Genomic DNA, 26,136 nt, shown 5'->3' with positions numbered 1-26,136 from the left:
ACAGCTTACACCATAGGATGATTCAAACCGTCCATTTGATGGGCCACAACGTAAATAGGTTGTGCCGCAAAAAATCATTTCCACAGGGTGATCTTAGCCTCCCATCTGTAGAGGAACTGAAATTTATGGAAACATCTAAGATCAGGGGGCTAGGATAATCCTATGGAAATGATTTTTGGGGTACAACCTATTTACGGTATGTCCCATCAAATTGACGGTTTGGATTTTCCTATGGAATAAGCCGTACTGTACTTTTTGAAAAATAATGGATTACAAAAACTCGTATTTTGGACAAGATGGCCCCACTGTATTTTAAAATAAAATAAAACGTACGCGCGGACATCATACCCTCCTCATTTCACTCCAACATTTTTCCGTCTCTGCCGCTTGAAAATCCCTCCAGTACAATCTTTGCCTCCGTTTTTCGTTCCCTTGAAATCCAAATTCCCGTAGGCCTTTTTACCGCATAGATCTTCGCAAACTTTCATTCGATTTTGGGAGCTCTTTCTTCTTTCCTCAAGAATTCAGGTCTGTTTTATCTTTACCTTCATGCGATTTGCTGTTTCTTTTTTCAGTTCAGCAATACTCATTGTTCAATCCATGACTTTCTAGGGTTTCTGCACGTTTAGGTTTTCAAGAAACAGTTTATCTCGAGTTCTTTAAATTTAATGACGTCGAACATTTCATTTCTTTTGGTTTTCACTCATTTTTTTTGTAATTTGAGGCAATTTCTTCTGCTAGAAGTTATTTGGATCTGTGATATGGTGGTAATTTTCATCAGTTTTTGAGATTTTTTATGTTTATTGATTCTATTCTTTACAGTTTTGATCCATTTTGAACCGCATTTTATTGATTTTGAAGATTTATGATCTGCAATACTCATTGTTCCTTCTATGATTTTTCTAGGGTTTTCTGCACGTGTAGGTTGTCAAAAAATAGTTTCTCTGGAGTTGTTTAAATTTGATGACCTTGAACATTTCATTTCTTTAGGTTCTATTCTTTACAATTTTTGGCTCATCCTTTTGTAATTTGAGGCAATTTTCTTTGATGTAAGTTATTTGGATCTGTGATCTGGTAATTTTCATCAGTTTTTGAGATTTTTTATGTCTATTGATTCTATTCTTTACAATTTTGATGCACGTTGAACCACATTTTATTTATTTTGAAGGTGTATGATCTGCAATATTCATTGTTCCATCCATGATTTTCTAGGGTTTCCGCACGTTTAGGTTGTCAAGAAACAGTTTCTCGAGTTCTTTAAATTGCATGACCTTGAGCATTTCAGTTCTATAGGATTTCTGTAATAACCGGTAAAATATATATATATATATATATATATATATATATATAAGGTATGTCCAATTTCGAGGACGAAATTTTCATTAAGGGGGGTAGAATGTAATAACCGCTGAGGTACAGGATGGAGCGACTGAAGGTCAGAAATTTATATTATAAAATTATTACCCTGTTACAATTTACAGCTATATTTAGTTGGAAATTTCATTAAAAGCCTGGATTTTGGGAAAAATGATCGTTAGATGGATTTCACGAGGAATCGATTTTAATCATAAAAAAAAAAATAGATGATCATGAATCTGTCATGCGTTGGGATAATAATTAACAAAGATATTTTGAATTTTGGGATGATGATTTATGAGTATGTTGTGAAATTTGAAGATGTCTGAAAATTGAAGATGATGATGACATAATACATTGAGATTTTATCAACAAAGATATTTTGAATTATGAAGATTTTCCTTAAGAATGGTGATATTTTATATAGTATGTTACAACCTCTGACAACCTTGTCGTGAGCTAGAAGAAATTTCAAGAAGAGAAAGGATTGCAGCAAATGATTGAAATTTCCTCTGACTCCGAGGAAGAACCTGAAGAACAAGAACTTGAAGCGAGAAAGCCACAAGAAGAGGAACCAGGGGAGGAGATGAAACAAAAGTATCATCATCTAACGGTATGTCCAATTTCGAGAAACGAAATTTTCATTAAGGAGGGTAGAATGTAATAACCGGTAAAATATATATATATATATATATATATATATATAAGGTATGTCCAATTTCGAGGACGAAATTTTCATTAAGGGGGGTAGAATGTAATAACCGGTAAAAATATATATTAAAAATATATATTAAAAATAGTCACTATGCAAGATTACTATGCAAAAAAATGTCTATAAATAGAGGAGGAGGAGGAGAAGAAGAGAAGAGAAGAGAAGAGAAGAGAAGAGAAGAGAGAGAGAGAGAAAGAGAAAGAGAAAGAGAGAGAGGAAGAGGAAGAGAAGAAAGAGAGGAAGAGAAGAAAGAGAGAGAGGAAGGAAAGAGAAAATCCACTACCAAGTAAGTCTTTTATAATAGTCTCTCTTTCATGGTTGGTTCTACCACCTAAAATTATTTGAAGCAATGATCTCTTTCATGGTTGGTTCTACCACCTAAAATTATTCGAAGCAATGATCTCTTTCATGGTTGGTTCTACCACCTACCTATATGGATAAAGTAATGGTTGGTTCTACCACCTATATACTTAACGGTGAAATGCTAGCATAGTAACCGTAAAGTAAACTTTATCAACTTATGGTGAAATGATAACATGCGGGGCCCACATAAATAGTGACATGATGGGGCCCACATAAATAGTGACATGCAGGGCCCACATAAATAGTGACATGATGGGGCCCACATGAATAGTAGCATGTGGGGCCCACATGAATAGTGAACACAGGGAACCTTATTGTAGGACATAAATGGACACAGAAAGGACAAGTGTTGTCTGTGTGATATTAAAAGGACCTAGACTAAAATAAGTTGACCTATTTCACTTATTTGCCTACAGGAGCCATCTCGTCCTACTGCGACTATAAGAAAAGGCAGGTGACAGCTAGACCTTGTCTTGTAATGGTGTTCAATATAATTGTCTATGCAATGTATGCAGGTGACAGCTAGACCTTGTCTTGTAATGGTGTTCAATATAATTTTCTATGCAATGTAGCTCTGCTTATAAATTGCCTGATAAATACCTGCTTAGTGAATTTATACTCGCTTGCCTGGAATCAAATGAATTGAAATGAATGCTGGAATCAAATGAATTGAAATGAATGCAGGAAGAAAGGCAAAGGTAAGTAATTGCATACATGTTGCATACATGGGGGAGAGTGAAGGGGAACATAAGGGTGTGGTGGAATCATCCTGGGACCTAAGGTCCAAAGGCCAACGCGAGAAGCGTGTACTGCCTTTCGTTGGCAAACCAACCAAAAAGGGAAAGTATCCCCGAGGGATAGTATCCCCGGCTCGGCAAATGCGAGACCGTAATCCAAGTCCATAACGTCACTGCCTTCAGACAGGGGTAGTGGTTAGCCGTGCGGCAAGGACACCGGCAGAAAAAAATAAAAGAAAATGAAAAAGTCAGAAAAGAACTGACAGAAAAATAAATGGGGGAAAAGCCGGATGTACCTGGGGAATGTGCTGTCTCATTTTATAAAATTGTTGCATACATGCATACATAGCATACATTGAAATTATTGTCACTCCTTTGATTTATATTGCCATGGGCATTGTAATCTTTATTCTAGACATTATTGAAATGTGGATTATATTGTATGAACTGTTTATATTGTCTCTTTTACTCTGCTCGGTCTTTGGATGACCCTGCTTTGACGTTGCTTCCTCCACCACAGGGGTTGAGGCATTAGATGGCGGAGCATTTGCAAATGAAGGAACCATGGGATAAGGGACTGTGTGATCAGAGAGTTCGTTCCTGGAGTCCTTGCATTTTGACGTCTTACGTCATGTATCATTTTTAAGTTGTAATAAGATTCTATCGGGATCGTCGTTGATGCTTGTATAAAAAAAAAAAAAAAAAAAATATTTCCATGATTTTTACTTTCTTTTGCTCGTAGCGACACGACGGAAATCGGGTCGTTACAATTTCGCTCATGAAACAGCTTTTCTTTGGAGTTCTTTAAATTTAATGGCCTTGAGCATTTCATTTCTTTAGGATTTCGCTCATCTTTTTGTAAATTGAGGTAATTTTCTAGGTTAGATTTTATTTGGATCTTTGATATGGTAATTGTCATCAGTTTTTTGAGATTTTTATGTTTATTAATTCTATTCTTTACAATTTCGAGCACAGTTTTAATAAAATGCTTGATGCATTTTATTTATTTTGAAGGTGTGTACGATCTGTATTCTGTACTGGTTTTGACTTACGGAGAAGGAATTCTTCATAGAAAAATGCTTGGAATGCAATTTATGTTTGTCGTTACCCATATTTCGGGTTTTGGGTTTCGAATTTCTTGATCCACTAAGGATCTTTGGTGTTAGGCGGGATTCAGTGGAGTATTTCTTATTTCTTTACATGACCGTCATATTTCCGGAATAGCATTGAATTTCTGTAACTGTTCTACAACAATTTGTTAATTGGCCTTGTAAATGTAATTATCTCTTCATAATGTGAAAATTAGAGCTGAATTTTGGATAATTAATCATGAAGAATATAACAAACTTTTTCTTGTTAAAATATGAAATTTGGGAAGTATTTTGAAGGGCATTGTTATTTTTGAGCTTAATGTTTAGAATGTTGAAAATATATTTTTGGTTCACTAAAATACACCTGATTAGATATATCCGATAAATGCATGTTGACAACTCAACTCAACTCAACTAAGCTTTTGTTCCAAACTAGTAGGGGTCGGCTCAATAAATGCAAGTTGACGATTTTCTAAAATGTATTTTTGTTACTAAAATATTTCTGTGATAGAAACAGTGCATGCATTTTTTTTTTAAATCAAATGACCGGGGATGTTCTTGTCATTCTAGCAAAATTACTTGGATAAAATCCCTTTGTACATTTTTAGTAGGTAGGATCTTGTACATGCTGTAAATTGTGAATTTCTGTCATATCTGGAATCCAATCAATAGGGTATGGATTATTGGCATTTAGCAGAAGTTATATTTGCAGTTGATTTATCCCTAATTTGCTTTTTGTTTGATCCTGTCCAAATACTATTGCCTGCATTGATAACATTTCACATCAGTAAAATCAAATGGGTGAAATTAGAAGATCCACTGAATTTTCAGAAATAATCAGTTTATGATTGCAATCTGTTTAATTTTCCTTCTGTTTTAAAGCAATGTAAGTTGCCTGATTTAACTTGGATCAAATTCTCATTTTTTGTTTTGTTTGGGTTTTGCTTAAAGCTGCCTGGGAAACTGTGAAGAGTGTTTCCAGATTTTGTGTTGATTAGCCTTCTTCTGGCAATTTCTTTGGAAATTCATTAGAAGACCGCTTCATTATGGCCCTTCATCAGCTTCTATATAAAGATAATTGCAATATTTCAGCACTTCATAATTCGAAGATATGTTGAGAGTCTTGAGACCACGAATTAGGAGGGGCCTATGTCAACATTTGAAACACACTTACAAAATCCGTGCATTTATGTTTCTTATTCCATTTTTTTTAAAAGATGTCTAGAAAGGAAGATATATTCATAACCAATTCAATACCCTATATTCAAGTGTTTCAAGCATCTTGATCTTATCATGTTAGATAGGGCTATCAGCTATCTCCATACCATTTTTTCATAACCAGGAAGCATTGACTAAGGTAAGTAACATCTCTTCTTGTGATTATTAATGGGGTTTACTTAATCTGAAAACTGCATGTAGAATGCATTGTGATGTCATAATTATTGTTTTACCTTTTTTGAAACGAATGCTGCATTGTCATTATTTGTTTATTGTTTGTGCAGGAGTGTTCACATTGTGATCAATTGATTAAATGAAGCGCTTAAAGCCGCGGTGTTTCATACCCAGTCGTATGAGATTCTCTAGTGAGATTTGTAAATTGGATGTATGGCACCGCATCGTAGATAAGTGCCAAAGTGGTCTTCATAATGCTGAAAAGACTGTGGAACCCATTTATTTTGTAAAACAGCCTCAAACAGGATCTCTTTCACTCACATCGTCACTACAGTCTGGTACTGTTGGCAAAGGGAATTTAAGATTTTGGGAAAGGCCAATCTTAGTCAATAAACTTTTCAAGGGATTTGAACTGCATTCTGACACAATAAGTCCTTGGAGGCCAGAACAGATTCCTTTGGTTATGCTCCGTTGGTTTGGAGAAGCTACTGTAAAAGAGCCCTGCTTAAGTAGAGACTGGCTTGTCCAGCTTTGGAATGCAGAAAGAAAAACGAAATATACTAGGCGCATAACAAAAACAACTGTTCGACATGTCCAAAGTGGGGACAGTACATTTGAAAATCAGTTTTCTTTTCAGATGCCATTTAGTAGAAGAGGCTTTGTTGGTGGACCGGCTGCAGAAGAAAGATCTGATAATTCAGAGAAACCACTTCTCAAGCAACCACCCCTTAGCCAATCTTCGACAGGTTCTTTGAAGCCAGCATCTCCAGAAGAGGTGAGTAAAGTAGCATCCGTATCTTTCTCTAATTCTTTTCATGTTTTATTTGCTAAACATTAGTGTATGTCAGCAGTTTTTTCCCTGTCACGTTGTTACTCCAAATCCATCTTAATTTCTTGTGCTTGATCATAGCCTCATATGGGTCAACTAAGATACAAATGTGGAATTTTTCGACAAGTAAATATTTTACTGCTCTTTCCACGACTGTCTCCATGTGTAGGATTTCTTGGGTTGGATTTTGAAGTTGGGGAAGGTTCTCAACTATAAAAACTGGGTCAAGTTTTCTTTATTATTCAAATTCAAGGATAAGTTCTTCCTATAACATCAATGGATGATGTTACCAAGACAGCATGTTGATGTAGCTGAAATTCTATGGTCTTTTGTTAAGACCTGAAGTTAGTAAACCTTTCCATTTTCAAGATTAGAGATTCATCAAGAATTTATTTCTATTTTTAGAGTTTTTTAAGCAAATCTTTAGTGAACCCAAGTTTGAGGAAACTGTGGTTTCTCTCATATTGCTTTCTCAGGGAGCAAATAAAAAGAAAATTGATGGTTGAGATTGGATTAGGGTTTAAGTTGCCTAAGAGCGTATGAGCGTATCTATACTTGTTTTGGTATTGTTGTTAGCAGGCTTTTTTATCTGCACAATTTGAAACTATTAGCGAGTGTTTTAGTTTTCACCATTGTAAAGTCGGGACACTACTTCTTGTTGATCAAGTTTTAATCTGCATTTGGAAATGTCTTTGGGACGGATTAATTTATCAATTCAATGCGGCATGCTTTTTTTTTTCTTATCACAAGGTGTAGTTCTTTTTTTTTGGATTCCATAAAGATTGTTTTGTAACCACATGGCTACTATCACTGTCATGAGTTGGAGATGAAGTGACAACTTTTTTTTTGGGTACCACAGGTCAGGATAGCACCTCTTCTTTCTAGGGCCAATTTGCTCATTACTAGGGACATAGAGTGGGCAAATCTTATGTTGGGTTTTGAGCAGGTGAGCTATTTTTTGCCACTCAGCTATTGTCCATTTATATATGCACGTAAAAAATTGTATTTACTGTTGTGGTTAAATACTTGTTAAGGTGTTGCATCTCAGATGTTATTTTATGTTAGTAAAGCAGCTTTTTGAATTGGTTGTTGTTAGGAAAGAAAGGCTTTTGAGGTGAAGCTTGAATCCTAGATGATAATTGCATTGCATGCAAAAATTACCATCAGCTTAGAGCCTTTAGTTTGTTGTTAAGTGCTCAACTTGTTGCTGGCTCCTGTCATGGCAAAAATTTTAAGTTCTTGCATCTTTTGTCTCGCTTGATTTCCCTCTTGTCAAAATTTCGCAACTGCAGTGCGCAGAGTTTTGGATTTATTTCATGGCCTGTCTCATACGAAGTGGCTGGCAGACAATTCTTGTGAATAATTTGATAGAAGGCCATTTATTATAGATCCTTTTCAACCATATTTGGTATTTGATGGGATTTAACGGAACAAGACAATGAAGTTTGAGTTGCATTTGGTACTGGGCGCCAATTGTTGCAGTGGTATAGTTTAAATGTATTTATTCAGTGTGCATGTTTATACAGTACTTGGGCATAGTTCCTGTTATACCTTATCTTCTCAACACTTGAGCTGGTTCTTGAGAGGTTGGTACACCGTACACAGTTCATTGCTCTAGGCATTATTGCAATCACTGAATATATTTACGTCTTTACTCGGTTCATTCCTCTTGGCATTAACACAATCATTGAATATATTCCCATTTTTATTGACTTTTTTTCTTGGAAAAAGATAAATTGATTGCAAAAACAGAAATTAATTAGTCATTCTTGGGCAAGGACTACCCAACATACAGACACTCTCTATCCGCTCCCTCCTCTTCCAGCTTGTTCACTACTTCATTTGCACCTCTAGGAATATGCCTACACCCGTCAACCCCTCCACTCATTTTATCTCGTATCTCGTTTTATTGCCCAGATGTCCACTCCCTAGATCTTTTCAATTTTCTTTGCTACACACACCTACATTTTAAATAGGGACATATAATAAATTGGTAGGTTTGCCAATGCTACCTTAATGTCATATTGTTTCTTGTTTTTCTTTTCCGAATGGTATCATATTGTTTCTTATTCGGCTCTTTATTTATGTACTTCTTGAACATTGGGTTGATCCTTTACTTGCACCTATGGTTTAGAGTCTTTAGACTAATTGTATTTCTTAAGATTGCAGGAGAACCGGTATGCTATGGTAGATGCTTACTATCCTCAGTCGGTATGTAAACTCTCTTGATGTTTTAGCTTTTATATAATTAATAATAAATGGTGAAAATATCCATTTGTTTTCTTACTATTGGAAAATTTCTGACTATGGATTCTGGTTTTTCTTTCAGCCTGTGGGTTTTATCCGTGAGCAAAGTAACTTCATCTTTAGGCAGGTATGCTCCATCTCATTTCTTTTCAAATTCATACCTTGGCCTATGATATTCTCTTTCCTCTATTTGGATGTTTAATATCCACTTCTAACAAGTTTTGACTTTTTTTCTTTCTTCTGAGAATGCATATTAGCATGAGTTACAGAATTACAGTGAACATGCCACAATTTGTGTGTTGATTCTGATATTTGGCTCACCATGATGAAATCAGTAGTTCTGTGATGCTAATGTCCATATTAATAATCTTGTGAAATCTTTGCAGAAATTGCTTGTCATTTATATGAAAAGTACTGTTAATTCGTCTTCTGATTTACTGAAATTATTCGCTTTGGGATATGCGTATGTGTTTAGGATCTATTTGCTGTGTTATCTTAAAATATTACAACTGTCAGTAGATGTTTCTATCTTATCCTTTACTCCATCTTAGAATGGCTTCTGGTTTTGCTATTTCTCATGATGGAAACAGCATTTAAAGTAATGAGTCCAAGTGTCTTCTACAACCCAATTTTAGTACAAATCTGAAAAGAGCAATATTTATTACACAGTAAAGAGGTAGTAGAAACTCTAACTACTATATATAAAGGCGGAATCATGGGTTAAGTTCTTCCACCCTTTGCTGTTATTTCCGCTTGTGTCCCACTGCCATAATTCCAATTGTATCGCACATGTAAGGGCATTTGTGTCATTTGCCATTATTTCCGCTTTTGTCCCACCTTTTGATCCACACGTCAGCATTACTCTTTACCATTAACCCCTTTGCTGATATCTAACATTTGCCTCTATGAGAAATTATTTGAGGGTAAAATCGTAATCTACATACGAAAAGTACCGACACAGGGTACCTGTCTATGACAATTATGGCAAAAAACTACCAAGAAGAGGTAAAGACATATGACAATGACGAAAGAACTACTTTATATTCCTCATGCAGGACACTTGCAAAATATTGATGGATTCCTAAAGAGGAACAACAATTATGGAAACCCCTGTCGATTGGAGGGCTAGGATCAACCTATATCGATTGGAGGGCTAGGATCAGCCTATATCGATTGGAGGGCTAGGATCAACCTATGGAAATGGTTTTACGGGCACAACCGATTGATGTTGTGTTCCATCACATGGACGGTTTAGATCAACCTATAACCCTCTATAGATCGGAGGGTTCGGATTAACCTATGAAAATTATTTTTGGGGCACAACCTATGTAGGAAGTGGCCCATCCAAAAGAAATTTCTTTTCTTTTTGTCTGGGATTTACACGTCAGCATTACTCTTTTACCATTAACCCCTTTGCTGATATCTAACATCTATCTCTATGAGAAATTATTTCAGGGTAAAATTGTAATCTACATACGAAAAGTACCGACACAGGGTACGGGCCATACCGTACATTTTAATAGAGTGAGGAGTGCGATCATCAAAATACGGTGAGTAGTGCCATTATAAAATATGGTAGTGAGAACATTAGCACTATATATAATTTCAAACCATCGTTATTACTTGGATGTTCCCACGCAGGTCGGGTTCAACCCGAATTTGGGTTGGGTCGGGTTAGGCTTTTTTGCAAATCGGGTTGGGTTGGGTTGGGAAAAATCAACCCCAATTGGAAATCGGGTTGGGTCGGGTTGGGCTGTCGGGCAACCCAACCCGACCCGAAACCCAAATTTGGGTTCCATCTGAAGAAGTTCTGTATATGGGTGTTTTCTTTTTCAACATTGAAATAGTCTCCACAGTCTACAATGGACGGTTTGGATAATCCTATGGTGCGGGCCATACCGTACTTGAATAAAGTGAGGATTGTGATCATCAAAATATAGTAGTGCGGATAATATTTCCCTTTGTTAATTGTTAGTCCCTGTTTGGTTTGGATTTTGAGAACCGGTTGTGAGTTAACAACTGATTATTGGTGACTCACTATTGGTTCTCAAAATCCAAAACAACCCGGCTTGAGTTGAGGTGGTCAACAATTGGTACCATATCAAATCGGGTCAGCCCGACCCAACGGTTGGGTTGACACCCAAGTTGCACCCCTAACGATGACGAAAAAACTACTTTTCCTTATTCACTATGTGCGGGTCAAATTACAGAAATGTTGATATTACAAATGCAGGACACCTGTAAAAATATTGACGAATTTTGGACACCTTAATAGGAACAACAATCATGGAAACCTCTATAGATTGGAGGGCTAGGATCAGCCTATGGAAATGATTTTTATGGGCACAACCTATTGATGTTGTGTTCCATCACATGGACGGTTTGGATCAACCTATGATGTGGTCTGTACAATTTTAAATGGATAATTTAAATGGATAGCACGTGCATTTTTACTAGTTTCCCTATAATATTGGCATTTTATGTAGTGATGCAAAAAACAAATCTACGATTTTTCTAATTATTTAACAGAGAAGGCCAAAACAGTGAGACAAAATGATAAGAAATGGTTAATTAGAGGTTGAGGCACAAAATTAAGCAAAGTTAGACTCATAATTTTCTTTGGAAAGTTAAATAAAGGGATTTTAGGTGATCAAGCGAGAGTTTTTTATTTATTTATTTATTTTAAGAGAGAGAGAGAGAGAGAGAGAGAGAGAGAGAGAGAGAGAGAGATGGAATTCAATCAATTGCTTTGTTGTCTCAAAAATTTACAAGCCCAAAGAGAGGTCCAGGGCAATGGAGTTTGGCTGACCTAGAACCGTGTGATTCGAACCTGTCATAAATACCGTTCTGTCATAAATATGAGTGATCCGAACCTATGTCATAAATATCGTTCTCGGGAATTTCTCGGCAAAGGAAAATATCGGGATATATTAAATTTTTTAAAAAAAATTCGTATTTATATCGGGAAAAGAATGATAAAAATAAAATTATTTAAAACATATGTAAATATATAAAATTTAAGAAAAAATATAAAATAAAAATATCGGGATATTTTATGATAAAAATGGAAATATCGATATGTTTTTAAAAACTCGGGATTATTTCGGGATTTTGTCGTTGCGATATTATCGCGATATTTTATGATAAAAATGAAAATATCGCTATATTTTTAAAATCTTGGGATTATTTCGGAATTTTGTCGTTTTATCGAAATGTCATGATAAAAACGCGATATTTTGAAAATATCGGAGATATTTGTGACATAGATTCGAACGGTAGTTTTTTTCCCTTTCTTAAAGGCATGCTTGTGCAAGGATACTTTTGGGAAAAGAGAATTCAGAGAGAATCATTGTGCATGGGATGCATGGGATGTTTTAGAACATTATAATGCTAAATATTAGTTGGAGATATAGCTGTGTTAGTTGCTTGCAAGAACAGGAACATGATCGCATGCCTCCTAACATGAACCTCTGTGGACATATTGTGACACAATACAAACACAAAAACTCCCTGCACCTACAGGCCAAGTAATTTGTAACTTCACATATATAAAAATGTGTGAGATGAGATCTGATATGGTGTCAAATCTTTATAACCTTGCTGCTGTCTCCGTACTTGTAATGCTGTCGAAGGTAACACTAGTATCAACCAATCTCTGCATTCCATGTGCTCTCTTTTTTTATCATTTATTTTCCTTGTATCATTGAGCTTGAGCAAGGTTAATGTAGAAGAAATTATGTGTTTATTTATCATCAACAGATTTTTTTTAACTAGAATTAAAAAAGACAAAGAAATAACAATGTGTAAAAATCCAAGGAATTTTGCTAATTATGTTTCTATTTATTGCAAAATGTTCTTTCATACACATTGATCCAAATTTTTTCATATATAAGCTTTTTATTTCTTTTATGCATATGGAGAGATGCGTTTTCTAGAGAATAAAGCTATTGCTTTCGAAGGGATGTTCGTAGCCAGTTGGCAGAATTGAAGCATTAATACGTTCGTTGTACTTCTGATGAAGTTTTTTATGTTTGATTTCTAGATGCATAATTATAGGGGTGAACAATCTTTGGTTTGCAGATTTATGTTTCCATGTAAATGATTGAATTTGGGTAGTAAAAATCAAACTCCACAACATGCTGTTTGTTTCAATAAGTTATGCATGCTCGAGTGATACTTTCTAAATGCTCATCGTAGGCTGTCCCTTCCATTTTTTTTTCTACTTGTTGTTGAAGCATGGAGCTTATGTGTTAAAAAATCTTGTAGCTACTCCGTACAAGGCGCCCTTTCATTGCTTACATAACTGATGCCATGGGTAACGAACTCTTTAGGGTGAGCATTACGATACATAAACACTAGTCCTTGAAGTAGTTTGGAACCATTATCCTTTTAGTTTTGAGTTATGTATTTGCAGCTTCACCCCTAATAAGCATTATTCTGTTTAGGTTCGCAGGCCAGTTTGGTTTATAAATAGCACAATTTATGCAGAGATAGACGGTAAGGTAAGCTTGTTTTTTAATGTCTATAAAGGTAACCCTCCATGGTTCATAGTGACATGGCAAGAAGGTGAAGGAGCCTTTGTAGTAATTACATAAACATATTTATTGTTTTCTAGGAAATTGGTGTGGTTCATAGACGATGGCATCTTTGGAGGAGAATCTACGATTTGTATCTGGGGTAATGCATCTTTCGTGTTAATCTCTTCATATTTTGATGATAGGATTGATTCTTCACTGTGTACCTCCTTTTCTTTATTGCTGGAAATGGTTCTGAAGTTCAACAGGATGGCTTGTGATCATGAAAACAAGTACCAACTCACCATCCTTGATTTGAAGAGTTAGAGGAAGAGAAGGATGACTTGCTTGCTTTTCACAAAAAACAACTTTCAATTTGTTGGCTATGTACTGAAAGAGTTCACGCCAGTGTCACCCCTATTTGGCTTTGTATACTTTCCATGTTTGGCTTTGTTTCTTTATTTTCTTGCATTTCTAATATGCTGAATTAAAGTAGCTATCAGTTGACTGATGTGCCTTGTCTGATTGGTTAGAGACACGATAAATTTGATTCATCAATACATATAGAAGATTATGGCTGTCTTGTTTTTTCTTTTCAATGCAGACGATGTGTGGGCTCACTGTTTAATATGGTTTGATAATGTGACCGGGGTTCTTTTTAAGCATTTGGAGTGAGGGACTGCATTTGGCCACCTTGTAATAAAAGATAGGTTTTCTTATATGTCAAATCATACGTTTGACAATAATTGAATAAAAAAATAGAAAATTATGGTGCAATATTGAAAGAAATATGAGGTGTGAAGGATACACAAACTAAACTTAAGAAATTTCATGGAGTCTCTTCTATTTGGAGCTATGAAGGAAATTATGAGTCCTCGGTGGCACCTCCACATGTTTTGGTGGACTAAATTTTGCCTCTGTTTTGATGGGGTTAGATTAATCGCTTTGAGACTGTCCTCATTCCCGAACCACTAAAATGGCACATGAAAGAATCAATGGTGCTGAACTGCAGATCACTTTTCTTTAAGTTTGGCATGGGTAGGCATTGGTAAGAACACTATATCTTACAGTTTGACGGCCTGGGAGGACCAGGCTGGTTCACTAGTTGGTCAGGTCTTAAAACTCTCAGTGGCATTCAATCCATTTTGATTCAACGAATGTGAAAATTGTGCCATTTTTTCATGGGAACGTCCTTTTTTCTCATTTTGATGGAGAGGCATGACGATTGAACCCCTGACCTTGATGTTATAAACTGTTTTTATCACCAACATGGGTAACGAGTGAACTTGATGGGAACAAAATTCTTATCCTTGTTCTGGTTAATAGCTTGTGGAGATGCTCCCATGAATTCCATATCATTCAGTGGTATTTTTATCGTCCTAACAGGATATTTTTCTCTTATCAATCAATGTGTTGACTGCAACCACCTTGTTGTCTTGATTTTAAATTTCTACTGAAACCGACACGAAACAACCGAAATGTTTCCATTTTCATGTCCATCAAAATTTATACCGAAAAGACAAAAATGCATAAACTAAAATCGTAAATGTAGTAGTGGCATACTATATTAGTATGCATTGCATAATTATATTTATATGAATTGCATGTGAAATTTGGTATGTACTAAATCATCGGACATATGTGACAGTACATGTCTCTAGGTGTTTGATTGTTTTAAACCATTATGGATGATTGTCTTGCTTATGTGATGCTTTATAAGTTTGTATTTGTGCTTATTCTAGCATTTCCTAAATTTTCATCTTTAAATTATATTCAGTCATGGGGATGAGAGAGGAGAGGGTAATGAGAGGTGAGAAGGTTATGAGAAGAGGAAAGGATAGGGAGAGAGTGGTGGAAGTGAGGGGAGAGGGATAGAGGGGATGGGGGCAGAGAGAGGGGGAGGCTATACCTTGATGCAAGAGGGGGCTTTCCTTTTCTTTCTTTTTTCACAAAACCGTTTTTGGTTTTGGGATGAATATTAGGGTTTTGTAGGTGGGGTTTCTTTTAGGTTAAGTGGTGGGCCCAAAGGCTAGCCAATAGGGTAAATAGAAAGAGATTTAAAGAGGGTAAAGGGGAATATGTAGTGGGTGGTGGTATTGACCAATAGGATGTAAAATAATTTTGAATGTTTAAGTGATGGGTATTGGGCTTGGGTAATTGGCTGGGGAGGTTTATCTAACTGCACATTTTAGTTCATTGTCATTGATTTGGCAACTGTTGGCCTAACTCGAGCATTCTTATTGTGTGCAGCCATACAGTTAGTCTTTTTGCAGCATTGTATGGTAGGTAGCATGTTTAGAAGGTCTATGCATACCATTGTTTTTTTTTTTTTTTCTGTGGTTCATCTTCTTTTTTTTTCTAAGATAACTCGGGGGTTGTGCAGGCTTGCCATTAAACTGTGCTTGTATTGTGATTCTATGTCGTTTTATTACTGTACTATAGCATCTAAGATTCTGAAGTCCTTAATGAAATGAATACACCAAAGCAGAACCTCATCCTGTGTCGCTTTGATTTAATGGGCCCATCTTTTGTCATTATTCAAGTTTGCTAAAGAAATTAATCATTCTAAACTAATTGGCATGGTAGAGTTCCACACTGGTATGCCACTTTAGGCATTTGCGCTTTTAACTTCAATTTTGGTATTCTGGCTATTTGGATGGAAGCAATTTATCAATAACTGCTGGAATATTTAATCCTTTTTTAATGGATATTTAAAAAAAATTAATCTTTTTTAGAATTTCATTTACAGGAAGAAACAGTTTGCAGTAGTTGAAAACCCTGGCTTTTGGAACTGGACATTTACCTTAAAGGATAATGATGGGAATGTGCTAGCTGAAATTAATCGTGACTGGAGGGGTATTGGCTTTGAGGTAGTCTCTTTTTCATCTCATTGGATAGTATTTGGCACATGAGTCAATTAGTAATGGCTCTGAAATAGTGGCAATGCAAAAGCTTCCTCTGCCATCAATTAGTTTTGCACATTTATTTTCATATTTTGCTTTCTGAATGAAATTTTGGAGGTCTGTTTACTTTGTTATGCACCCAGATATTAGGGAGTTGCAGAAACTCGAATGTTTATTATATTCAAGCTGGTACCAGTTTGAATTGAGTCCGTGCCCTAATCTAAATTGAAATCCTTCATTAGAAAATTTGAAACTCACATGGTTTAGGAATTGAGTGCATGCTTTTCACATTTCAATGATGTTTCAGCAATTAAAATATTCTGTTTTTTTTTTTTCAAAATCCAATTTTGTTAGAAAATACTTGGAAGTCCAAAATACTTCAAAATCCAATGTTGCTTGAAAAATACTTGAATACCAAAATCCCAAGCATGTCCAGAGACATTCCTAGCAGTTTGATTGTGCTTTTCTTGTTTGCAAATGCATCTCTTCCAGTTCTTTCCCATTTTTTCCCAATAGTTCTTTAGGTGTTTTGTGCATTTGCTCGTTTTTAGAATAGGCTTTTCCCATGATGCCAAATGCATTGACTTACCTCTTTGGCAACATGGAAGACATGATATCTGCACCCTCTTCTTTTGATGTTGGCACCCATCCCTTCATTTTAAACTTCTCTGACTGGCTGTTTATAGGTTTTAGGGAACCATAACAGCCAGTGAGAGAAGTGGAAAATACAAGTGTTCATTTATCAAACGAGGGACCGTGGACATCATCTCCCATATACATATTATAGCAACCTATGTAAATACATAAACATTTGACAACAAGGTTAAACTAGCAAATGAGTTACTTGTTGACCTAATCTGTATCTCTTAACGCTTTCCACTTCTCATAACTCTATACCATGGTGCTCTCTCTCTCTCTCTCTCTCTCTCTCTCTCTCTCTCGTGTTTCACAAGTGGGAGTTTTAAATTTCGGTTTCGGTGGTGACCAAAACCGAAATATTTCGGTTTTGGCCAAAATTTTGGCCGAAATCTTGTAAAAATTATGATAATGATTCCATTTTTTTAAATTTCGACCATCTAAAATTTTGGTGTGAATTTCAGTGAGTTCGGTAGATATTTTGGCTATTTCGGTGGACATAATTAAAATTTCGGTGGAAATTTTGTAAAAATGGCTAAAAACAAAGGTTGAAATTTCTGAATTTTGATGAAATTTTGCTGAAATCTTGTAAAGAAATGACTTCATGTAAATTTCATTTCGGCCGTGGCTGAAACCGAAATATTTCGGTCATTTTGTTTCGTTTTGGCTGAATTTGAAAACCATGACTTCTTATTTTGTGACATTGGATTTTCAGGATATTGCCACTGTAGCAAAAATCTAATCTCTGTTGATGTTTTTCCTTGCAGCTGCTCACTGATGCAGGTCAGTATGTGATACGATTTGGGGATGCTGATCAGAGTTCTAAGAAGGGGCCGGCTCGTGTGGTAAGTATCCATGCTAATAATTTGAGTACTGTACATTATTTTCACTCAACTTTCTATTACCCTTCCTGTTCTGTGTGTTTCAGATTCAAGAATTAGAAATTAGCCGCCCACTGACTCTATCAGAGAGAGCTGTGGCTGTTGCTCTTGCCGTGTCATTGGACAATGACTACTTCTCTACACATGGGGGATGGTATTGGTAAGCTTAATATCTTCTTGCAATCTTACCCATAAATCCTTGTAGTTTATATAAGTTTAGGAGATTTTCATTTTCTAGGGACCATCACAGAAGACATTTCGCGGAAGGGCTGTTGCATGAGAGAGCAGCCACCTCATCAATAAAGACAAATCTGTTGAAAAGTGAGCCTATTTGGTTGCTCTATCATGCAACAGCCGGTCTGCGAAATGCCTTCTGTGATGGTCCCTAGCAAATTCCATCTTTTAGTAGTTTTTGAGTATTAAATTGGCAGTTTCATTCTCTTGGATTGATGATCAAGAACAAATTTTACATCGAAAGAAACAGAGCCTTAATTTCAAATGACTTTGTATTACTGTAAATGATTATCTTCCCATTTATCTCACATGACTTTGTATTAGTTTATGGAGAAGAAATACTAGGGAATTAAATACTAATGTCTCTCCATTTTTTTTTGCAGGGGACTTCCTTTAGTTTCTGTAGGGGAATAGGTGATAAACATGTGTAATTGACATACGTTTTCTTTGTTGTTTGTTATGGATTTCTTCACCTTTCTCCAAGGTTAATCCTGTAAGGTACAAGAGATCGGTTACAGATATTTGGATATGCAGAAGGAGAATACACTGTAAGGTACATATGATTTGCTTGTTACTTCAGATTGTGCAATGCCCATGCATACCGTTCATAATACTTCATTCCATCAGAAATTCAAAACAAGAAAATAGAAGCATTGGGAATAGGGTTCAACCTACCCTTAATCCTTTCTTCTTTGCTTTTTTCCCTTCCTCAAACGAAGGTACTACTTGTATACGGACGTGGGTCTAATGCATGTTTACATGGAATTCTGAAAAAGAGGGAAAAAAAACTTTCCTAATTAATGAAGAAAAGCTAGAAAATCTAGCATCTAGGTGGCCTTTAACAAGAGGGGTCTATAAGTTTGGGGGCTCCTTGTTCCCTCTGGAAAATATGTTTTGGAAGAGAGATTATTCTTATCTCATTAGGTATATGCAGTTGGGGCTCTAATAATCATACGAAAGTTACATGGCTCTGTTCACTTGCCTACTTAAGAAAGGAAAGGAGAAGAAAGTAAGCCAAATTTTTCCGTGATTAGACATGATTTGACATTTTCCGCCGTTCACTTGTTTTCTCGGGAAAGTATAATTACACAGATGGAAAATATAAATAATGACGTGGAAAACGATCTTTCTTGCACTTTCCCTCTAAATTTTTTCACCAAAAGGGTGAGAAAATCACTTTCCTGAGAAAACCACTTTGCCTGCATACTTTCTTTTCTTTTCTCGGCCAAGTGAACAACGGAATTTTCTCACAGTTTATTTTCCTTTCTTTTCCAGTTTTCCAGGTCAGATTCTTTTCCTTTCTTTTCTTTTCTTGCTGCTAGAAAACAAGTGAACAGAGCATAGAGAAGGGACCAGGAGTCCCCCATAAACTTCATCGTATGAGGGCCCACCAACCAAACGTGGGTTTCCTGAGGAAATCCCACAAAAGTCTCAAGAATCAAAAAAATTCCAGCAACGGCAGTGGGCTCGAACTCAGAACTCTAACAGTGAGTGTCTCTCTAGTAATTTTCACAATTAAATGCGAAGCCAATTAGAAACCCTATCCGACTTCGATGTGATCTAAACCCTTCATTTGGTTGGCTCCTGTGTCCTATATTGATTACAAATTGACGGTTAGGAAAGGAGAATGAGTAGGCAGGATCAATAGCAGCGAGCAATTAGTGGGTCCTATATGGGGATCAAGACCGTTGATCTTGTAGAATGTCATGATGGTTTTCCTCCTATCTCAATGGGACATCCAATGCTTATAAAAACTACAAAAATAAAGAAGGCTTTATGACCACCTATGTAATTTTAAAACCAGAGATTTGCCAAAAAAAAATCAGCCTTAATTGTGACGGAGGTGAAGCAATTCCAGATAAAAAGGGAAATGATATATTCGCCCCCTTTTCTTCCCCCCGCCACCCCTTAGTAGTGCAAAACTAGGAGTCATAATCACACTAGAGGAGAGTGGCCCTGGGAAGAAAGGGCGGGCCTGGCAATCACTTCCCGGAAAATTAAAAATGGTAAGAAATTTGAAACACGCGGAGAACCGAACACAGTTACCAAACCCAACTCAGCTTAACGGCTATTTTTTTTGAAAAAACACGTGGCCTGGCAATAGAGCCGTTAGGGTTTTCTTTTTTCTTTTTTTTGCTCCTCAAACTCGAATCTACAAGAAAACTATTCGTATATAAAAGCATACCCCACAAACTCATTCATACAAAGCGCACTGAGAAAATCTCCTTCTCTTAACAATCAAAAGAGACCCATCAAACCTCTCTCTCTGCTATTATCATCTTCCAGTTTTATTATTTGATTGCTCTGATATTGGAAGGCCATCAATCATTTGTTTTCTTCTTGGAATCTTGTTTTCTTTTGTTTCTCTAATTTTTCTGTTTTTGCAGGATTTTTTCTTCTTCTTTTGATCTTTTTTTTGCAGGATTTTTCTCTCTTTTGCTCTTTTTTTTTATATCAATGGATGCAGGATCTTTCTCTTCATCTGTCTCTTCTAACAAGATGCAATCTCGCATCCCTCTTCAAGAACACATCGTTCCAAAGCATCCAGTATCACGGCAATACGTATGTTGATCAATTCAAGAGTTTTTTTTACATATCTGTTACGGTCCTGACTGGGGGTCCGTTTATGATGAGTTTTTAAATAATTTATTGTGGAGTTTTGTTCTCTAATTTTCCTACAATTTTTATTTTCTTTCTTGAATTTGAATTCCCTCTTTTTCTGCGCAGTAAACCCTAAACCCTAAACTTAGGGTTTTGTTTCCTATACCCTTTTCCATACACATTTATGATGAGTTTTAAAATAATTTATTGTGGTGTTTTGTTCTGTAATTTCCCTTCAATTTTTATTTTCTTTCTTCAATCCTCTCTTTCATTTTATGGGTTTTGTTTCCTGTTACCTTCTTAATGCACTTTGTGGTGAGTTTTGTTTAAAAAATTCTTTTTGGGTTTCTGGTTTCATGTAACTTGTTTCAAATCAATTTTAGGTTTGTGGAATTACTCATGATTACGACTAATTCTCCCATTCTTTCTTGATTGTTATTTTTTATGGTTTTTAGGAATCTGATAGAATTTTCTCTCCTTTTTTATTTGATTCACAAATGTTCTTTCGGTGTATTTTTGGTTTTCTTTTCTCATTGATTTATGATAATTCTTTGGAAATTGCAGGGTGATAGATTCATCCCAGACAGATCCGCAATGGATTTAGACATGTCCCATTACTTGTTAATGGAAGCAAGGAGAGAGAAGGAGAACAAAGCAGTTGGTTCTCCTTCAAAAGAGGCTTACAGAAAGCAACTCGCCGAAACTTTGAAGATGAACAGAACCAGAATACTAGCTTTCAAGAGCAAAGCCCCATCGCCCGTTGAAAGCATATTTCAAGAGGCCTATTCTGACAATGTTCATCTCCATCAAACAAAACCCTCAAAGTCTCACAGATACATTCCACAAGTGGGTTTTCTTTTGCTACTTTTATTCTGCTATTTTTTTTTGTTTTTATGATTCTTTTATTCATGGTTTTCTTTTGGGTGTTTATTGTTTTTTAACTGTACTTCTTTTTATGATCTTACAGTCAGCAGAGAGGACATTAGATGCCCCAGAGATTGTAGATGACTACTATTTGAACTTGCTGGATTGGAGTAGCAGTAATATCTTAGCGATCGCCCTTGGAAATACAGTGTACTTGTGGGATGCTTCAGATGGGTCTACATCAGAGCTCGTGACCGTGAACGATGAGAATGGTCCTGTTACCAGTGTGAGTTGGGCTCCTGATGGACAACATATAGCTGTGGGCTTGAACAGTTCTGAGGTCCAGCTGTGGGACTCCACTGCAAATCGAAAGGTAAACCGCGTTTTCTTCAATCAGGGGGAATATTCTGTTCTTGGCAGTTGTTTTTTGTTAGCAACTGTAAAACTGTTAGAGTTGGTGTTATTTAATCATTTAGGGATTTGTTGATGATGATCTCACTTATGTTGTTAATTTTCCTTCATGTTCCTGTGTTTCTACAGCTGAGAACTCTGCAAGGTGGGCACCGATCACGGGTTGGGTCTCTTTGTTGGAACAATCACATTCTAACGACTGGAGGAATGGATTCGTTGATAATTAACCATGATGTGAGAGTAAGATCCCATATCATTGAAACATACAGAGGGCATGAGCAAGAGGTTTGTGGGCTGAAGTGGTCGGGTTCGGGACAACAATTAGCAAGTGGAGGGAATGATAATCTCCTTCACATATGGGACAGATCCATGGCCTCTTCGAATTCTCCAACCCAATGGCTTCACAGATTGGAAGATCACACAGCCGCTGTGAAGGCACTTGCCTGGTGTCCCTTCCAGAGCAATCTGCTTGCATCTGGTGGGGGTACTGGAGATAGGTCTATTAAGTTTTGGAACAGTCACACAGGTGCTTGTTTGAATTCTGTTGATACAGGCTCACAAGTTTGCTCTTTGCTATGGAGCAAGAATGAGAGGGAATTGTTGAGCTCTCATGGGTTCACTCAAAATCAACTCATTTTGTGGAAATACCCCTCAATGGTTAAGATTACTGAACTTACTGGTCATACTTCAAGAGTTCTGTTCATGGCTCAGGTATCAATACACATACAAGTTTCTCTTTTCTTATGAAATTTTAAGATAGTAAAGATGGGTTTCTTTAATTTTCTGGGTTTTGATTGTTTCTAACCTTTTTGTTGATTTTTTTTTCCAGAGCCCAGATGGATGCACAGTTGCCTCTGCAGCAGGGGATGAGACATTGAGATTTTGGAATGTCTTTGGAACTCCTGAAGTAGTCCCCACCAAGTCTGTGGCCAAAACAACAACTGCAGCGTGGCCATTTGCAAACTTAAACCACATCAGATGAAGAGTTTAAGAGATGACCATTTGCAAACTTTTAAACCACATCAAATGAAGAGTTCAAGAGATGGTTGAGTTTAAGAGGGATGAGTTTTGTTTGTTGTGTCGGGAGAATTTTCAAGGTTAATTTCTTTTTCTTTTTCAACTTGTTTTCCTTTTGATTAGATGCTATTTTAAGTCAAGAAAGTGTTGTCATTGTTTTCAATTCAACTTTGGTGTTGCCAAATTTTGGAAGCCTAAAAAGTTTTCGGATTCATGCAGGATCAACCCAAAAATGAGCACACGTGTGTGCCCCGCCGCCGCCGCTGCTCTCTCCGCATTGGGATGGTTTGGGTCTTATTAATTTTAGTACAGTTTATATTACATATTTTCTTCTTACTTTTCTGTAGCTGATAGTGGTTTTTACAAATCCTCAGTAGTCTTATAGGCTTTTTGCTCCTTCTAAACCATTTTTCCAGTTCTTTTCAAACGTCTTTTCTTTTTTGTATTTTCTTCATATCCTCTTTTCTTTTTCTTTTTTTGTATTTTCTTTTTGTCTTTGAGGATTTATGCTCCTCCTAAATCATTTTTCCAAAATTTTCCTTTTCTCTGTGATGTATCTGAATTTTGTTTGTTCTTTTTTTTTAATATAGATTTGACACTTGGAGGAAGTTAAATCTTAAAACACTTGACATTGTTCTTCTAGGATTTTTAATATAGATTTGACATTGTTCTTCTAGGATTTATGCATCTTCTTAAAACACTTTTCTTAAACATCTTAGGAAACTATTGCAAGATTTTCATACTCTTCAAAATTTATATTTAAAGATAATTGACAAAACAAAAGGTTTTTTTTGTGATTGGGTATAGAACAAAAAAGTGTGGTGAAATTGAAAGAAATTTGACAGAACAAAACGTGCGGGGCGGCTACTGCGAGATTTTCTTCTTTTGGTGGTGGTGTGGTAGGACTGTTCTTCTCCCTGTGATCACCGCAAGTTTGGTGAAGAAGAGAACCGGATGAGAGAATGAAAAAGAATGTTTATGGAAAAGTTGTGTGTAATTCCTCAGGCCTAATTGGGGGGTATTGAAAGAAGAGAACCGGATGAGAGAATGAAATAGAATATGTTTATGGAAAAGTTGTGTGATTTCCTCAGGCCTGGTATATTGCCTCGAGAGAAACTTGTGTAATTTCTTTCTTTTTTGATTAGTGGATCTGATTTGCCCCGTGGTTTTTTTCCCTTCATTTTGAAGGGTTTTTCCACGTAAAAATTTGTGTGTCGTCTTCCTTTTGGCTATTTTTTCTTTGCTTTGCAAATTCACGAGAATAAAAACACAGAAAATTCATATAATAAGGAGAGATTTTTTTTCACAGAAAACTCAGCTGTGTTCCCCCAATCTCAAAAAGGGAATTTTCAAGCAAATAAATGTTGTGATCATGCCTTAACCCAACTTTTATGGAGGAGAGGATATTGGAACCTTATATAGTGAGGGAAAAAATGCAACAGACCTCTCAAGATTTGTTGCTATACAGATGATTCCCATGAAAGCGCGCAAGTAAACACAGCCGACAAATCACTCCATATTTGGTAAAAATTGTCAAGGGAAATTGCTGTCACTCCATATTTGTGATTTTTTGCTTACAACCATGCACAATGTCCATTTCTCACCCTGTTAAAATTCATTACACTCTGAAAACGTGTAATGCATTATCATCCTCAACACATCTCTCCACCCCGTTAAAACCCCAGCTACTAACCAAAAACATCTCTTCAGCTCCTATAGAAAAGTCCAACTGATCTCTGAAGTGATCTCACTAGATAGAAAAGCAAAAGGATAACGAGAAAAAACCCCAAGTGATTGAAAAGCAATTAGGGTTTTCAAGGCCCCCAAGATGGTCCCTACATATGGTAAAAATTGTTTAAGAATTATCTTCTAGCACAAAAATAGGTTCGAGTGCTCTGACGGTGGCGGCTGGGGGACCTGTGGACGTGTGTGCCACACCTTGCTTCTAAAGCTTAATGGAACACGTGAGAAGGATTGATATTTCCACCTTGCTTCTAAGCTTAATGGAACATGTGCGAAAGATTCAGTTTCTAAGAACACAAAGGGGCCGTTTGGATACGCGGATTTTAGAATCTTGGATTTCCTCAAAATTCTAGAAGGGAGACAAAAGAAGTAGACCGTCCATCATTTTCTGATTTATCGCCCTTCTTTCCATTGAGTGAGAGTAGGAGATCTTCCCGTGTTTCCAGGCTTTAGAAATCCAAGTATCCAAATAAATAGCCCCAAAGGTGGTTCCAGCATGTTGCAGAGAAGGGGAATTGGAGCTGGCTTTTGATCTGTTTAAAAGAGTTCCCAGCCATCAGTGACACTGTCTTGGAATACGCTGATTTCAAGTTGTGCTCATAATGGTTATGGAGTAATGATCAAATGGGGAAAATGAGATTAGACAGAAGGAGTTATATTTTTGCAAGCATATTGACTGCTTGCTTAAGTCTAAGCTATTCCAACTCAATAAACATTATCTACACAAAACAAATCCTATCTACACTTATTGTCTCACACTAAGACTTATTTCATTTGCTAGAAACTAGTCAAAGGTTAACTTCTTATTCTCCTAAATATGTGAAATGTGGCTGCCACTTGCCAGTTCATGCAGTGATCCAGACAGAAAATGGCTTCTCAACTACCTTGATGATCTTGGGAGATTGCTGTCGAGGGAAAATGGAGGAAGCACAGAGGGCTTTTGGATTCATTATCTGAAAAGAATTTTGTCTGGACAGCTTTCTTTTCCTCTTCACAAGGTTCTTGATGTGTTGATCTTAGCGACCGACCATGCTTGGAGAATTTGCAATACAATTAGCTCTAGATCACAGAAAGCAGATGCACACTTACATAGTTAGGGTTGGGATTGAGGTAGAAGAGAAACTGAGCAGTACTATGGTTGACGTGAGCAAAATGTGGTGATATGTAGTATTCAGAAGTGATATTGAGAGTTACTGACAGAGATTGGGTTAATCTGTGGGACATGTCTGAATGCTTGCAGGATACCTAGGAATCTAGTGTTGGCAAGAGAAGCTGAGGAGAAAGTATTAGACATGGAAGCAGATTTAAGGGGCTAATGTTTATGCTGCAGAGGGAAAGTGGACTGAGATGAGAAAGATATGAGAGAAAATGAGAGGAAGGGAGGACAGAAAAGCGTGCTGGTTGCAGCTGAGTCTATGTGAGGAATAAAGTGAGCATGTTCAATTCTGGTGATAGATTTCTTTTGGAAGCTGAGGATATATACTCAATGTTGGGAAGGTTGAATGCAAAAATGATGAGTGTTAAAGTATAAAAGATAAATAACGCCTTTCTCCAACAGCTTAAGCTCTTGTAGAAGTTGGTTAGATAACATGGTATCAGAGCCAA

At 36.5% G+C, this 26,136-nt stretch overlaps 2 protein-coding genes across 4 annotated transcripts; both read left to right on the top strand.

The window, feature by feature from the left end:
• The first annotated feature begins 344 nt into the window (after positions 1-344).
• LOC143884834 (phospholipid scramblase family protein C343.06c-like) lies at positions 345-18,474 on the top strand. Of its 2 annotated transcripts, XM_077388647.1 has the most exons (13): positions 345-528; positions 3,689-3,760; positions 5,762-6,426; positions 7,340-7,426; positions 8,650-8,691; positions 8,810-8,854; positions 12,994-13,059; positions 13,173-13,229; positions 13,343-13,404; positions 15,991-16,111; positions 17,548-17,625; positions 17,709-17,821; positions 18,279-18,474. In XM_077388647.1, the coding sequence occupies exons 3-13, from the start codon at positions 5,791-5,793 to the stop codon at positions 18,307-18,309; spliced, it is 1,338 nt and encodes a 445-aa protein (XP_077244762.1). In that variant the 5' UTR covers positions 345-528; positions 3,689-3,760; positions 5,762-5,790; the 3' UTR covers positions 18,310-18,474. The 2 variants fall into 2 exon arrangements, with proteins under 2 accessions (XP_077244762.1, XP_077244761.1); XM_077388646.1 differs by lacking the exon at positions 3,689-3,760.
• Positions 18,475-20,004: 1,530 nt separating this feature from the next.
• Positions 20,005-23,994, top strand: LOC143883442 (cell division cycle 20.2, cofactor of APC complex-like). 2 transcript variants are annotated; one of them, XM_077386788.1, is made up of 7 exons: positions 20,005-20,457; positions 21,061-21,342; positions 21,464-21,733; positions 21,901-22,482; positions 22,601-22,868; positions 23,008-23,073; positions 23,634-23,994. In XM_077386788.1, the coding sequence occupies exons 1-5, from the start codon at positions 20,353-20,355 to the stop codon at positions 22,751-22,753; spliced, it is 1,392 nt and encodes a 463-aa protein (XP_077242903.1). In that variant the 5' UTR covers positions 20,005-20,352; the 3' UTR covers positions 22,754-22,868; positions 23,008-23,073; positions 23,634-23,994. The 2 variants fall into 2 exon arrangements, with proteins under 2 accessions (XP_077242903.1, XP_077242902.1); XM_077386787.1 differs by having other exon boundaries at positions 23,008-23,994.
• The last annotated feature ends 2,142 nt before the right edge of the window (positions 23,995-26,136 follow it).

Source organism: Tasmannia lanceolata, unplaced genomic scaffold, assembly GCF_043159265.1.
Source record: "Tasmannia lanceolata isolate RefF3 unplaced genomic scaffold, GAP_Taslan_0.1 ptg000008l, whole genome shotgun sequence".
Classification (NCBI taxonomy): Eukaryota; Viridiplantae; Streptophyta; class Magnoliopsida; order Canellales; family Winteraceae; genus Tasmannia; species Tasmannia lanceolata.
The sequence above is the reverse complement of the archived record's forward strand: the minus strand, read 5'-3'. Positions and strand labels throughout refer to the sequence as shown.